At 39.8% G+C, this 12,612-nt stretch overlaps 1 protein-coding gene across 7 annotated transcripts in view; it reads left to right on the top strand.

The window, feature by feature from the left end:
• Positions 1-12,612, top strand: part of NALCN (sodium leak channel, non-selective) — a 358,280-nt gene that overhangs the window by 332,288 nt on the left and 13,380 nt on the right. For all 7 annotated transcript variants that reach the window (XM_050766656.1, XM_050766657.1, XM_050766654.1 and 4 more), the window contains 5 exons: positions 4,347-4,415; positions 5,740-5,888; positions 6,728-6,821; positions 11,306-11,438; positions 12,096-12,211. In XM_050766656.1, the coding sequence (XP_050622613.1) occupies positions 4,347-4,415; positions 5,740-5,888; positions 6,728-6,821; positions 11,306-11,438; positions 12,096-12,211 (561 nt within the window). The remainder of the gene's footprint in view (positions 1-4,346; positions 4,416-5,739; positions 5,889-6,727; positions 6,822-11,305; positions 11,439-12,095; positions 12,212-12,612) is intronic.

The following is a 12,612-nucleotide window of genomic DNA, read 5'->3' as shown; positions in this document are numbered from 1 at the left end:
TCAATGATCCTTTGTTTCCTGCTCTGAACGGGCAATATAACTTCATAATCCACCTATTTCCTCTGGCATTATGAAGATCAAGTGAGATAATATATTTGAGGCTTTCTTGAACTAGAAAGATTATACAAGTTTGTGGGCATTATTATAATTACCTTCTTTTTGTTAGTCATCCTTGATCTCATCCCAAGGAATATTATTAGTTTTTCCCTGTTTCCTTCTATCCATTCTCCCATCCCCTTCATGTTAGAGACATGCTGGGAAAGACTTATTTACACATCCTAAAGGGCTTGCCTTAATATGAGATGCTGTGCTCATGAACATAGTGAGCATCCTTCTTAAACCAGTGTTTGCCTTCAGCATCAGGAGCTCTATGAAGCCTAGGTGAGCTCTCAGTCACCCTGAACTATTTTCTCAGCAATAGATGGTTCTCAATTCCTAGTACAAGACACAGTACTAGTAATTGAGAAGAATGTTATAAGCAAAACAAATACAGTTGCTGCTCTTGTGAACCTTAGATCCTGGAAAAGTGACAGATAGTCATCAATTGCTCACAAATCTATGAGTATAATGACTATGATGAGGGAGATGAAGGAAAGCCTGTGTTCCTCCCACTAACTTAGATAATAGTGGGAGATGGCTTCATCAGAGAGGTCTTGGAAGACATCCCCAAGGGAGTGATGGCTCCATCTGTAGGATAAGGGGAGGGCATTTCAGGTAGCTGTCCCTGTGATGGAAAGATGACAGAGCTGGAAGAAGGATAGATACATAGTACTAGCATAGTACAAGATTTGGATGGGTAAGAAGGTGTCAGACCTCTTAGGACCTTGGAGTCCAGGTGAAGAATTCAGGTTCTCATCCTAAAAACTATTGGTTGTCTTTACTTCCAAAACATAAAGAGGAAAGGTATCTGCAATAGATCTTTAGCGAATGTGGAAAGAAGAGGCAGCAAAGCCCATGTTTTTCCTTTCTCCAGATAAAATGTGTATTAGTCCCTTCTCACGCTGTTATGAAGAAATACCCAAAACTGGGTAATTTGTAAAGGAAAGATGTTTAATCGACTCACAGTTCCACATGGCTGGGAAAGCCTCAGGAAACTTACAATCATGGTGGAAAGGGAAGCAAACACATCCTTCTTCACAAGGGAACAAGAGAGAGAAGAATGAGTGCCCAGCAAAGGGGGAAGTCCCTTTATAAAACCATTAGATCTTATGAGAACTAACTCAATATCATGAGAACAGGATGGGGGAACTGCCCCCATGATTCAATTATCTCCACCAGGTCCCTCCCACAACACGTGGAGATTATGGGAACTACAATTCAAGATGAGATTTGGGTGGGGACACAGCTTAAACCATATCATTCTGTCTGGAACCCTCCCAAATCTCATGTCTTCATAATTCAATTTAAAATCATACCCTCCCAACAGTCCCCCAAAGTCTTAACTCATTCCAGCATTAACTCAAAAGTCCAAGCCCAAAGTCTTATCTGAGAAAAGGAGAGTTTCTTCTGCCTATGAGCCCATAAAATCAAAAGCAAGTTAGTTACTTCCTAGATTCAATGGGAGTACAAGCATTGGGTAAATATACCCATTCCAAATGGGAGAAATTGGCCAAAATAAAGGGGTTATAGGCACCATGCAAGTCCAAAATCCAATAGGGCAGTCATTAAACATTAAAGTTCCAAAATAATCTCCTTTGACTCTATGTCTTATATCCAGGGCACCCTGATGCAAGAGGTGGGCTCCCATGGCCTTGGGCAGCTCCACCATTGTGGCTTTGCAGGGAATAGCCCCCCTCCTGGAGTGGTGTTGAGTGTCTGTGGCTTTTCCAGGCACACAGTGCAAGCTGTCAGTGGATCTACCATTCTGGAGTCTGGAGGATGGTGGCCCTCTTCTCACAGCTTCAAGAGGAAGCAGAATATAAATATTTGGAAAATACGCAGTCTGATGATTTTATAGAAAAGAAAACCTCATTTACTAGGGAGAAATTGAAGCCAGTTGCACAAATTTACATAAGTAACGAGGGGCTAAATGCTAATCACCAGAATTGCCCCAGTGGGAATTCTGTGTGTGGACTCCAACCACACATTTTCCTTCTGCACTGCCCCAGCAGAGGTTCTCCATGAGGGCTCTGGCCCCACAGCAAACTTCTGCCTTGACATTTAGTTGTTTCTGTATATCCTGTGAAATCTAGGCAGAGGTTCCCAAACCTCAGTTCTTGACTTCTGTTCACCCACAGGCCCAACACCATGTGTAAGCCACCAAGTCTTGGGACTTGCACTCTTTGAAGCATTGGCTTGAGCTGTACACTGTCGTCTTTTAGCCATGGCTGGAGCAGAAACTGCTAGAAGGCAGGGCACCATGTCCCAAAGCTGCATAGAGCAGGGGGAGCCTGCCCACAAAACCATTTTTCCCTCCTAGGCCTCCAGGCCTGTGATGGAAGGGGCTGCCATGAAGGTCTCTGGCATGCCCTGGGGACATTTTCCCCATTGTCTTGGTGATTAGCATTTAGCCCCTCGTTACTTATGTAAATTTGTGCAACTGGCTTCAATTTCTCCCTAGTAAATGAGGTTTTCTTTTCTATAAAATCATCAGACTGCATATTTTCCAAATATTTATATTCTGCTTCCTCTTGAATACTATGTCACTTAGAAATTTATTCTACCAGATACCCTAAATCATCTCTCTCAAATTCAAGGTTCCACAGATCTCTAGGGCAGGGGCAAAATGCCGCCAGTCTCTTTGCTAAAGCATAACAAGAGTCACTTTTGCTCCAGTTCCCAATAAGTTTCTTATCTCCACCTGAGACCACCTCAGCCTGGACTTCATTGTCCATATCACTATCAGTATTTTGGTCAAAGCCATCCAACAGGTCTCTAGGAAGTTCCAAACGTTCCCATATCTTCCTGTCTTCTTCTGAGTCCTCCAAACTGTTCCAACCTCTGCCTGTTACCCAGTTCCAACGTTGCTTCCACATTTTCAGGTATCCTTATAGTAGCCCCCCACTCTAAGTACGAATTTACTGTATTAGTCCTTTTTCATGCTGATATGGAAAAATACCCAAAACTGGGTAATTTGTAAAGGAAAGATGTTTAATTGACTCACAGTTCTGCATGGCTGGGAAGGCCTCAGAAAACTTACAATCATGATGGAAGGGGAAGCAAACACATCCTTCTCCACATGGTGGCAGGAAGAGGTATGAGTGACCAGTGAAAGGGGAAGCCCCTTATAAAACTATCTGACCTCGTGAGACTTAATCATCACAAGAATAAGATGAGGGAAACCACCCCGATGATTCAGTTATCTCCACCAGGTCCCTCCCATGATACGTGGGGATTATGGGAACTACAATCCAAGATGAGATTTGGGTGGGAACACAGCCAAACCATATCAAAATGCAACCTAAAGCTACTCAGTCCAAGCAAAAGTCAAGTAGACTCCCTAATCCCAGATAACCTCAGAGAGGAAATCTTAAACCCAAAAGACCGATTTGCCTTTTCTGCCTAACTGCTTTTGTTCTTCTCCAAGAACCTCTTTGGCCTTGGAAGGATGCTCACTCTCCACCGTATTTTGCAGTGGACTATTGGGAAGGAAAGTTCCCTATCCAAAGATGCTATGTGCACATTCATGTGCTTGGACCTCACCAAGGATCTTGCTGGATCCCCTTCCCGGGGCCCATCTGTGACTGTCATCATTTGGCTAGGCAAGCCTCCTTGAGAGTAATCACACTCTGGCATCGGCTGAGTGTTAAGGTTGTTATTGCAGCTATAGCTGGTGGGATCTTTGTTTCTCAAATGAAGCTTTCTTATTCATAAAGTGCAGTCATCTCTTCCTGGTAATCACACCCTTGAAGAAAGAGCTGGATGTGTTCCTGAGCAGGGAGGACCTCTCTGAAATCAGCTTAGAGGAATGAGTGTGTATTTGTTCTTCAGTGGTGTCTAGAATCTGACTTCTGGCAATCTTTTCCACCATCAGCCCTTTCTTTTTGCCAGGATTCCTTTATCTCCTATGTCATTTGACCTTCCTATGTTGCACCATTATCCTATGTTTTTCACACCATATATACAAAAGAGCTGGTCACCATTTTATGTAAAATGAATTTCAAAATACAGAATTTAACTGAGTAAAACAGAACCCGAAGTTTCATTTGAGATTGAATTTTAAATCTAATATTTATTCATGAGTTTTTGCAGTGACCTTTTCAGCACCTTTTTTAGATAACTTTCTTACAAGAATTTATACATATTCAGCTAATTATTCAGTATACTTCACGGAATACTTAAAAAATGGAACTGTAACAAGATCGTTTGTGCAAATTATGAGAGGCTGTCTTCTGTTTAAATTTCAGAATGCATATACCTACATGATGGGCGCTTGTGTGATTGTATTTAGGTTTTTCTCCATCTGTGGAAAACATGTAAGTACCTTGTGAAGAATCTTATTCAAGGTTATATATGTGTTAATGAAAGAATGGTGATTAATTGATTACAGCCTTACCTCCAGGTATTTAGGGATGTAGTCACAAATTACTAGACATCATAAGTCAAGATTAACAAATATTAAATATTAAATGAATCATTAATAAAAATTAAATAACTAATTATTAAATGAATTAGTTATCATTCAATGTGTTTCCTGCCATTTATGTTACCTATTCTTTATATTCAATAATTAAATTAAATTTATTAATTTAAAGATAACATATCAGTCATGAATAAAGCCAATATTCTTAATTCTTAATGCATTTTTATTTTTATTTTCAATAAAGTTATGTAACTTTACTTCACAGAAAAATAATCTTTAATGAATTTGTATGTTTCCATGATTCCAGTTTTTTTTTGAGACAGAGTGTCTTGCTCTGTCACCAGGCTGGAGTGCAGTGGCGGGATCTTGGCTCACTGTTTTCTCCACCTCCCAAGTTCAAGTGATTCTCCTGCCTCAGCCTCCCAAGTAGCTGGGATTACAGGCATGCGCCACCACACCCAGCTAATTTTTGTATTTTTAGTAGAGACAGGGTTTCACCATGTTAGCTGGGATGGGATTCCAGATTTTTTAATATTATTTGTTAATGTTCATGGGTATACTCCACATATATTTTTCATTTTTTACAATGCTGTTTCCTTTCTTATTATAAACATTATTTCATATATACATTCCATACATACACATAACCAATATATTTAATATTTTATAGTTATTTAGTATTATACCATTGCTTAGGTTTGTTTCTGTGAAAGTCTATTTGTGGAAGAAACCTGAGTTTACTTGCTATCAGTCAAAAATGTGTAGCCCGTATCATAGAGAATTGAGGAGCAGGAGAAGAGAAAATGGAAGGTGAAAATGCTTAATGTTACTCTTATTAATTTGTGTGAAGAGGCTGAAATGTTTGAAGTAAGAATAACATTCACCCAATGCCTGGTGGGTTTTGAGAATATTTAGATTTAATACCTTATAGAAAGCAACTTCCAAATGATACACCTAAGAATCACTTTTGAGCCAATCTGCTTAAAAATTAGTTGCTACCCAGGTCTTCCATAGCTTAATGGATTGAATATTCTCTCTCTCTCTCTCCTTCCCACTCTCTCTCTCTCTCTCTCTCTCTCTCCCCCTCCCCCCCTCCCCCCCCCCCTCCCTCTCTCTCTCTCTCCCTCCTCTCTCTCTTTCTCTCTCCCTCTCTTTCTCTCTCCCTCTCCCTCTCCCTCTCCCTCTCTCTCTCTCTGCTTCCCACCCCTGGTCCCCAGGTAACACTAAAGATGCTCCTCTTGACAGTGGTCGTCAGCATGTACAAGAGCTTCTTTATCATAGTGGGCATGTTCCTCTTGCTGCTGTGTTACGCATTTGCTGGAGTTGTTTTGTTTGGTACTGTGAAATACGGGGAGAACATTAACAGGTTGGTGTGTATTTATCTTTCTATTCATTTATCAAGCAAACCCTTTAGTAATAAAATTTTAAATAAACAAATGTTTTTTGTCTACTAAAGTCTAGGAGAGGTAAAAGGGAAGTAATCTGTTGGAAATTAAAATAAAATAGCCAAGTTTTAAATGATATTTTTCCAGTTGAAAAAGGTTATTCAATTGAAAAGGTCTAATTTCAAAACCTTAGAAAATTTAGAAATAAAAGAAAACAAAAAGAATCCATAATTCCACCAACATTCAGTAATCATCACTCCCAATTCCAGCACTTTTTCTATCTACATATTGCCAAAAAATGATACACTATTTTTAGTTGGAACAATTTTAAGATAACTTTGGGTTTCTTTCTCAGGAAAATATGGGAAGTTAGAAGCCCCCCAAATGGTTGTAATATATGAAAAGCAGTTTTCAATGATTTGCCTAAGTTTTATGGATGCATCTCATTTTTTTTTTTTTAAGTCCTGATACAACAAAGTATATACCGATATGTCTGGTTGTAGGAATTAGCTACATGGCTGCCCCACCTTTTATAGCATCCTCCAAGTGAAAGAAGGAATCACTTAGTTGCCAAAGCCTGCCTACTTAGTCATTCAAGATGAATGGCAATAAATTAGTGGTCATGCCAGAGTTGGGTGTTCAGACAGCTATATTTGGAGGCAAGTATAAATGACAAACTAATAAAAAGGTATAACCTTTGGAAAAGGTAACTTAGCAACCAAATTTACTACAACCTCCACTTGTTTTGGTGGTGGCAAACTATGCTATTTCATGACAAACCCTTCTATTCACATTCTGTTAATTTTTTTTCTTAAATTAGGCATGCAAACTTTTCTTCGGCTGGCAAAGCTATTACCGTACTGTTCCGAATTGTCACAGGTGAAGACTGGAACAAGATTATGCATGACTGTATGGTAAATATCTCTCACCATGAACAAAACTTAGACTTAGAATCAGCATGAAAGTCTTGCAACCCAATGTTGGCAGGATCATCCTTGTTAGCATCAAGACTTTGTGTATGAAATATAAATCCTGACACTTCAGTCCATAAAATTGCATTATTACACATTCCAATGCATGAATATTTAGGGCAAAACACTCAATTAACCCAACCTGAGCTATTGTAGTTCCATTCAACAAATATGCATTCTGTGGGTGTTGTTCTTTCCCTCCCATCTTTAATATTTTGGTAATCAAAGTCAAACAGGGAGCCCTTTAATTTAACATATTCAGTAGATAGTTCACTGCCCCTCAGCTATATGCTAGGTGCTAGGTCTTCAGCAACTCCCAGGCACACTCCGGGAGCTTACCTCAAGGGCTCTGAGCTACTCTTCCTTTATAGTATAAAGTATACTTTATACTTCCTTCTTACTATACCCTGTCTTCCCCAAGCATCATCCTTCTGGTATCAGTTTAAACATCCATTCCTTCAGGTCTTTTGCCTTCAGCTAAGACAGCCAGCTATATGTTCTTATGCTGCTCTATAGTTCTCCTTTGTAATAAGTATCACAGCTGTAGTGAATTATTGGCTTACATTCATTTATTTTCTCTCTTTCTCACTATAGGACACACCAATGCTATCTTATAAAAGTTCTGCAGTGGTGGAAATCTGCACTGTCTAATTCGGGGAGCCACTAGCCATATGTGGTTATGGGGCACTGAAAATACGACTAACACAACTGAGGAACTGAATTTTAGTTTTAATTTTATATTATTACATTTTAATTAACATAAATTTAAATTTACATCGCTGCATGGAGCTAGTGGTCACCATATTGGATTACACAGCATCCAACTGTCAGCAGGAAGAAGGGACTGGGCCTATGTCTTTCTTACCAGTCTCTCCCCAAACTTGGCACAAACCTAGCACAGAGTAGGAGCGCTAGGACTTCATGCATGAATTAACAAGGAGAATTTGCCAAATCAAATAGAACACAACGCAAAATTTAACGAATCTTAAATAAAAATACAAGCAGAATGCTGGGATTAAAGAAGAAAGAGCTAGTTTCTCTGGCTGAGAAAAACCAGGAAGTGCTGTCAGAGGCATTGGCATTTTATTGAGCCTGTAAACAATGAGAGAGTTTTTGATGACTTAAGTCTTGTGCTATTCCATAGCATCCCATGACCCTGTTCCAGGAATGGGGCTCACTCCTTACACAATTTGAACGTGAATTTGCTATGTACAGGCACACCTTGTTTTACTATGCTTCACTTATTGCCTTTTGCAGACTTTGCATTTTTACGAAGTCTTGTGTAAAAGACTTTATGGCAATCTTGTGTTGAGCAGATCTATCAGGGCCATTTTTCTAATAGCATGTGTTTGCTCACTTTCTGGTTCTTTATCACATTTTGGTAATTCTCACTAGTTCAGACTTTTTCATTATTATTATATCTGTTTTGGTGATCTGTGATCAATGATCTTTTGATGTTTCTTTTGTAATTGTTTTGAGGGGTGCCATGAATCATGCTCAATAAGATGGAGAATTTAATTGATAAATGTCATATGTCTTCTAACTGCTGCACCAAAGAGCTGTTTCTCCAACGCTTCTCTCTTTTCTTGGGCCTCCCTATGTCCTGAGACACAACAATATTGAAATTAGGCCGATTAATAACCCTACAATGGCCTATAAGTGTTCAAGTGAAAAGAAGATTCACACATCTCTCACTTTAAATCAAAAGCTAGAAATGATTAAGCTTACGGAGAATGACATGTCAAAAGCCATGTTAGCCCAAAAGCTAGGTCCCTTGCACCAAATAGTTACTCAAGTTGTTAATTCAAAGGAAAAGTTCTTGAAGGGAATTAAAATGCTACTCCAGTGAACACATGACTGATAAGAAATAGCCTTATTGCTGATATGGAGAAAGTTTTACCGGTCTGAATAGAAGATCAGACTAGCCACAACATGCCCTTAAGCTAAAGCCAAATGCAGAAGAAGGCCCTTACTCTCTTCAGATTTATGAAGGGTGAGAGAGGTGAGAATGCTGCAGAAAAAAATATTCGATGCTAGCAAAGGTTGGTTCATGATGTTTAAGGAAAGAAAGAAGCCATCTCCATATTATAAAAGTGTAAGTGCTGCTGATGTAAAAGCTGTGGCAAGTTATCTAGAAGATGTACCTAAAATAATTAATTAAGGTGGCTTCACTAAACAATGGATTTTCAATGTAGACAAAACATCCTTCTATTGGAAGAAGATGCCCTCTAGAACTTTCATAGCTAGAAAGGAGAGGTCAATGCCTGGCTTCAAAGCTTCAAATGACAGACTGACTCTGTTGTTAGGGACTAATGCAGCTGGTAACTTTCAGTGGAAGCTAATGCTCATTTACCATTCCAAAAATCCTAGGTCCCTGCTATGGTTTGACTGTGTCCCCACCCAAATCTCATCTTGAATTGTAGTTCTCTTAATCTCCCTGTGTCATGGGAGGGACCAGGCAGAGATAATTGAATCATGGGGGTGGTTTCTTCCATCCTGTTCTTGTGATACTGAGTGAGTTCTCACTATAGCTGTCATGAGATGTAATGGTTTTATAAGGGGCTTTCCCCCGATTTGCTTGGCACTTCTTGCTGCCACCATGTGAAGAAGGACATGTTTGCTTCCCCTTCCGCCATGATTGTAAGTCTCCTGAGGCCTCCCCATCCCTGCTGAACTGTGAGTCAATTAAAGCTCTTTTCTTTATAAATTACCCAGTCTCAGGTATGTCTTTATTAGCAGCATGATAATGGACTAATACAGTCTCTTAAGAATTACGCTAAATTTACCCTGCCTGTGCTCTATAAATGAAACAACAAAGCCTGGATGACAGAACAGCTGTTTACAGCATGGTTTTCTGGATATTTAAGCCCACTCTTGAGACCTACTGCTCAGGAAAGAAAAGATTCCTTTCAAAGTAGTACTGCTCATTAACAATGCATCTACCTGGTCAACCAAGAGCTGTACCAGCAGATGTATAAGGAGATTAATGTTGTTTTCATGCCTGCTAACACAACATCCATTCTGTCCATGGCTCAAGGAGTCATTTCAACTTTCAAGTCTTATTATTTCAGAAATAGATTTCATAAGGTGAATAGCTGCGATAGATAGTGATTCCTCTGATGAATCTGGGCAAAGTACATTGAAAAACCTCTAGAAAGGATTCACTATTCTAGATGCCATTAGGAACATTCATGATTCATGGAAGGAGGTCAAAATATCATCAGCATTAACAGGAATTTGGAAGAAGTTGATTCCAGTCATTATGGATGACTTTGAGGGGTTCAAGACTTCAGTGAAGGAAGTCACTGCACATGTGGTTGGTAGACATAGCAAGAGAACTAGAATTAGAAATGGAACCTGAAGATGTGACCAAATTGCCACAGTCTCCTGATCAAACTTGAAGGAATGAAGATTCCTCCTTATGGATGATTAGAGTGGTTTCTTGAAATGGAACCTACTCTTGCAGAAGGTGTTATGAACGTAGTCATAATGACAACAAAGGATTTATAATGTTACATAAAATTACTCAACAAACCAGCAGCAGGGTTTGAGAGGATTGACTCCAAATTCGAAAGAAGTTCTATTGTGGGTAAAATGCCAGCAAACAGCAACATATGCTGCAGAAAAATCTTTCATGAAAGGAAGAGTCAGTTGATACGATAAACTTCCATGTTGTCTTGTTTTAAGAAATTGCCACAGCCACCCCAGCCATCAGCAGCCACCACCCTGCTCAGTCAGCGGCTGTCAACATTGAGGCAAGGCCCTCCACCACCAGCAGAAGATTACAACTCACTGAAGGTTCAGATGATTGTTAGCTTTTCTTAGCAATAAAAATACTTTTTATTAAGGTCCGTACCTTTTTGGACATAATGCCATTGTGCACTTAAAAAGCCACAGTATGGTATAAACATGACTTGCATATGCACTAGGAAACCAAAACATGCGTGGGACTTGTTTTATTGCAGTATTCACTTTATCGCAGCAGGCTGGAACTGAAACTGCAATGTCTCCAGGGTATACCTGTAGAGTGTATATTCCCAAATCTTAACCCGTTACTTCAGTCAGAGAAAAACTTGCAAATGTCTTTTTATTTGATTTTCTGCAGTTTGCATCACAGTGGCTACTTATCACTTGGGGCTAGTGGCGGAGGCAGAAAGAGTATCTAGTGGAGATCAGTTCATTTTCATTGTGCTTTTAAAAATGGCAGTAACCTTGGGATTCTACAAGATAACAGCATACAATAAGTGAAATATTCTTTATTTTTGCTATAGATGATGTACCCAATGTATGTGGCTTTTGAAAGCTTACTTTGAAGTTAATTATATTCTATATGTTTAGGAATCTATTCATTAACTATAGTCAGCTAAAAGAAATTTCTATTCTCTACTCTTATCTTCTCCTTCTTCTTCTGCCCCAATGCCCCAAAGGTTCAGCCTCCTTTTTGTACTCCAGATGAATTTACATACTGGGCAACAGACTGTGGAAACTATGCTGGGGCACTTATGTATTTCTGCTCATTTTATGTCATCATTGCCTACATCATGCTAAATCTGCTTGTAGGTAAGTGATGTTAGTTGAATACTTTTTACTCTTTAAACTCAGGTACTTAGATAATTATGTATGATTTTCAAGCAATTATCTTGGATTGCTTGGGGTGGGTGTTCCATGGCATTAATTATAAATTGTTGTCTCTCAATCCAGAAGCTGAAAAGACCTTTGAAAGGCATGTAAATGACAGTTGACTGCAATTTTAAGAGTTGTACCATTTATTATGATCATTAATTTCAAAAGAGCTCTTCTCATGGACTGAGTTGAACAAATATCAGAGAGGACTGTCTAGCCTTGAAATATCACATTTATGTTTTTGAAAGGTACACCTTATTCACCCAGCCATGGGGCCACCCAGAACTCAATTTGACCTTTAAAAATGGCCCTGGAGCTCTAAACTAAGAGTTAAAGCCAGCTGGCATGACTATCTCTATACACAGAATGTGTGTTTGTGCTTATGACCCTCATGCTTTGGAAAGGCAGGAGCTGCAGAAATAGCTTAGTCCAAGTGTAAACATGCCAATTTGGAAACCATACTAAAAGCACTTTAAAAATCTGGCTTATGATGTAGGTGATAGAATCCATTATTAATAATGGATGTTTTACTCTTTCTGAAATATGACAGATTAGCATAATTGTCTAACTTCTGAATTTTTCTTTTTTTAAAAGCCATAATTGTTGAGAATTTCTCCTTGTTTTATTCCACTGAGGAGGACCAGCTTTTAAGTTACAACGATCTTCGCCACTTTCAAATCATATGGAACATGGTGGATGATAAAAGAGAGGTATGGAAGTGGGTTGTTGTTTCATGCCCCACCTCAAAGAGACTTACCAACATGTCTCAAACATTTAAATGGTTTTGAGGCTGGCAAAGATTTCTTAAAATTAGCCAAAGTAGCTGCGGTTTGCTCTTCCTCTTGTCATTGCCGTCATCAACCTCCACCTCCTTCCCTTCCTCCTACTCCTCCTCCTCCACCCCCTCCCCCACCCCCTCCCCCTCCTCGTCTACCCCCTCCTCCTCATCTACCCCCTCATCCACTCCCTTCTCCTCCTCCCCCTCCTCCTCCTCCTCCCCCTCCTCCTCCATCCCCTCCTCCTCCTCCCCCCCTCCTCCTCCTCCACCCCCCCCCTCCCCCCTCCTCCTCCTCCACCCCCCCCTCCTCCTCATCCACCCCCTCCTCCTCAT

This window comes from Macaca thibetana, chromosome 17 (assembly GCF_024542745.1).
Source record: "Macaca thibetana thibetana isolate TM-01 chromosome 17, ASM2454274v1, whole genome shotgun sequence".
Classification (NCBI taxonomy): Eukaryota; Metazoa; Chordata; class Mammalia; order Primates; family Cercopithecidae; genus Macaca; species Macaca thibetana.
This window is presented reverse-complemented; position numbering and strand designations above follow the sequence as displayed.